Source organism: Phodopus roborovskii, unplaced genomic scaffold (assembly GCF_943737965.1).
Source record: "Phodopus roborovskii unplaced genomic scaffold, PHOROB, whole genome shotgun sequence".
Lineage (NCBI taxonomy): Eukaryota > Metazoa > Chordata > Mammalia > Rodentia > Cricetidae > Phodopus > Phodopus roborovskii.
In genome coordinates, this window is record NW_026126417.1 from 4,222,268 (window position 1) to 4,223,627 (window position 1,360).

Consider the following 1,360-nt stretch of genomic DNA (forward strand, 5'->3'; position numbering starts at 1 on the left):
AACCAGAGCTTCTCTCCTGGGGGTGTTTCTCATTAGCTTTCACTTGGGCAACATTGTCATCACATTTTCCTTTTATTTTGTTTTTACATTCATGAATTTCTTCTCAGGTAAGTTTCAAGGTGACTATCAAATTCTACACAGGAAGTAGACTTCCTCATATGACTTGTTGATAATCTTTCTTTCTTTGCAGGTCATATCTGGCGACACGCTGGGTAAAATGGATGGAGGCAATCAGTCTGTGGTGTCAGAATTTATACTTTGGGGACTTGCCAACTCAAAGAATCTTCAGCTCTTACTCTTTGTGATATTTTTGATACTTTATCTGCTTATTGTGTCAGGAAATATTGTCATCATGGTCTTAATTACTACTGACCGCCATCTCCATTCTCCCATGTATTTCTTGTTGGCCAACCTGTCCTTTGTTGATATGTGGCTTTCCTCCATTACTACTCCTAAGATGATCTCAGATTTTCCAAGGGAAAACAAATCCATTTCCTTTGCAGGCTGCATGTCCCAGGTCTTCTTTGCCCATTGCATTGCTGCAGCAGAGATGGTTCTGCTGGTGGTAATGGCTTATGATCGCTATGTGGCCATTTGCAAACCACTCCACTACTTCACCATTATGAACCTGAAAAGATGCACTGGGCTGGTGTTCGTTTCTTGGACTACTGGCTTTGTGCATGGAATGAGTCACCTGGTAGTGCTTATACAGCTGCCTTTTTGTGGTCCCAAGGAAATCGATAGTTTTTTTTGCGATGTGCCATTGTTAATCAAGTTAGCTTGTCTGGATTCCCATGGTTTGGATATCCTAACTAATGCTGACTGTGGGGTTGTAGCTGTTACCTGCTTCATTCTGTTGCTCATTTCCTACACATTAATCATTATCACTGTTCACCAGAGCTCTAAAGCTGGAGCATCTAAGGCTCTTTCCACATGCAGTGCTCATGTTACAGTGGTGATGATCTTCTTTGTGCCTTGCCTTTTCATTTATGTGTGGCCACTCAATGTCACCTGGTTGGATAAATTTCTTGCTGTGTTTTACTCTGTTTTTACACCTCTCCTAAACCCAGCTATTTATACACTGAGGAACAAAGAGATGAAAAATGCTATGAAAAGATTCCTAAGTAACTATGTTTGTTCCAAATGATTTAATGGTGGGTACTTTAATACCCACCATTAAACCACTGTGAATCCTTCATCTTAAATCTATACACAAAGCCTTTGTATACAGGATGCCATTAAACTATTCTTTGTCTTTAGTAAAGTTAAGTATAACAGGTACTGAGAAAACTCATATGTTTATCTTTGTGTATAACATCATACTAAATTTTACCTGAATCTAATCCTGTGTACCATCATA

At 39.3% G+C, this 1,360-nt stretch overlaps 1 protein-coding gene across 1 annotated transcript; it reads left to right on the forward strand.

The window, feature by feature from the left end:
• Positions 1–214: 214 nt before the first annotated feature.
• Positions 215–1,147, forward strand: LOC127221739 (olfactory receptor 4K3-like). Its single transcript, XM_051183746.1, has one exon. It carries the CDS (start codon positions 218–220, stop codon positions 1,145–1,147), a length of 930 nt encoding a protein of 309 aa, XP_051039703.1. The 5' UTR covers positions 215–217.
• Positions 1,148–1,360: the final 213 nt, after the last annotated feature.

Excerpts from the sequence above, each read along its gene's own strand:
- LOC127221739 (XM_051183746.1), top strand. The coding sequence starts at position 218 with ATGGATGGAGGCAATCAGTCTGTGGTGTCAGAATTTATACTTTGGGGA.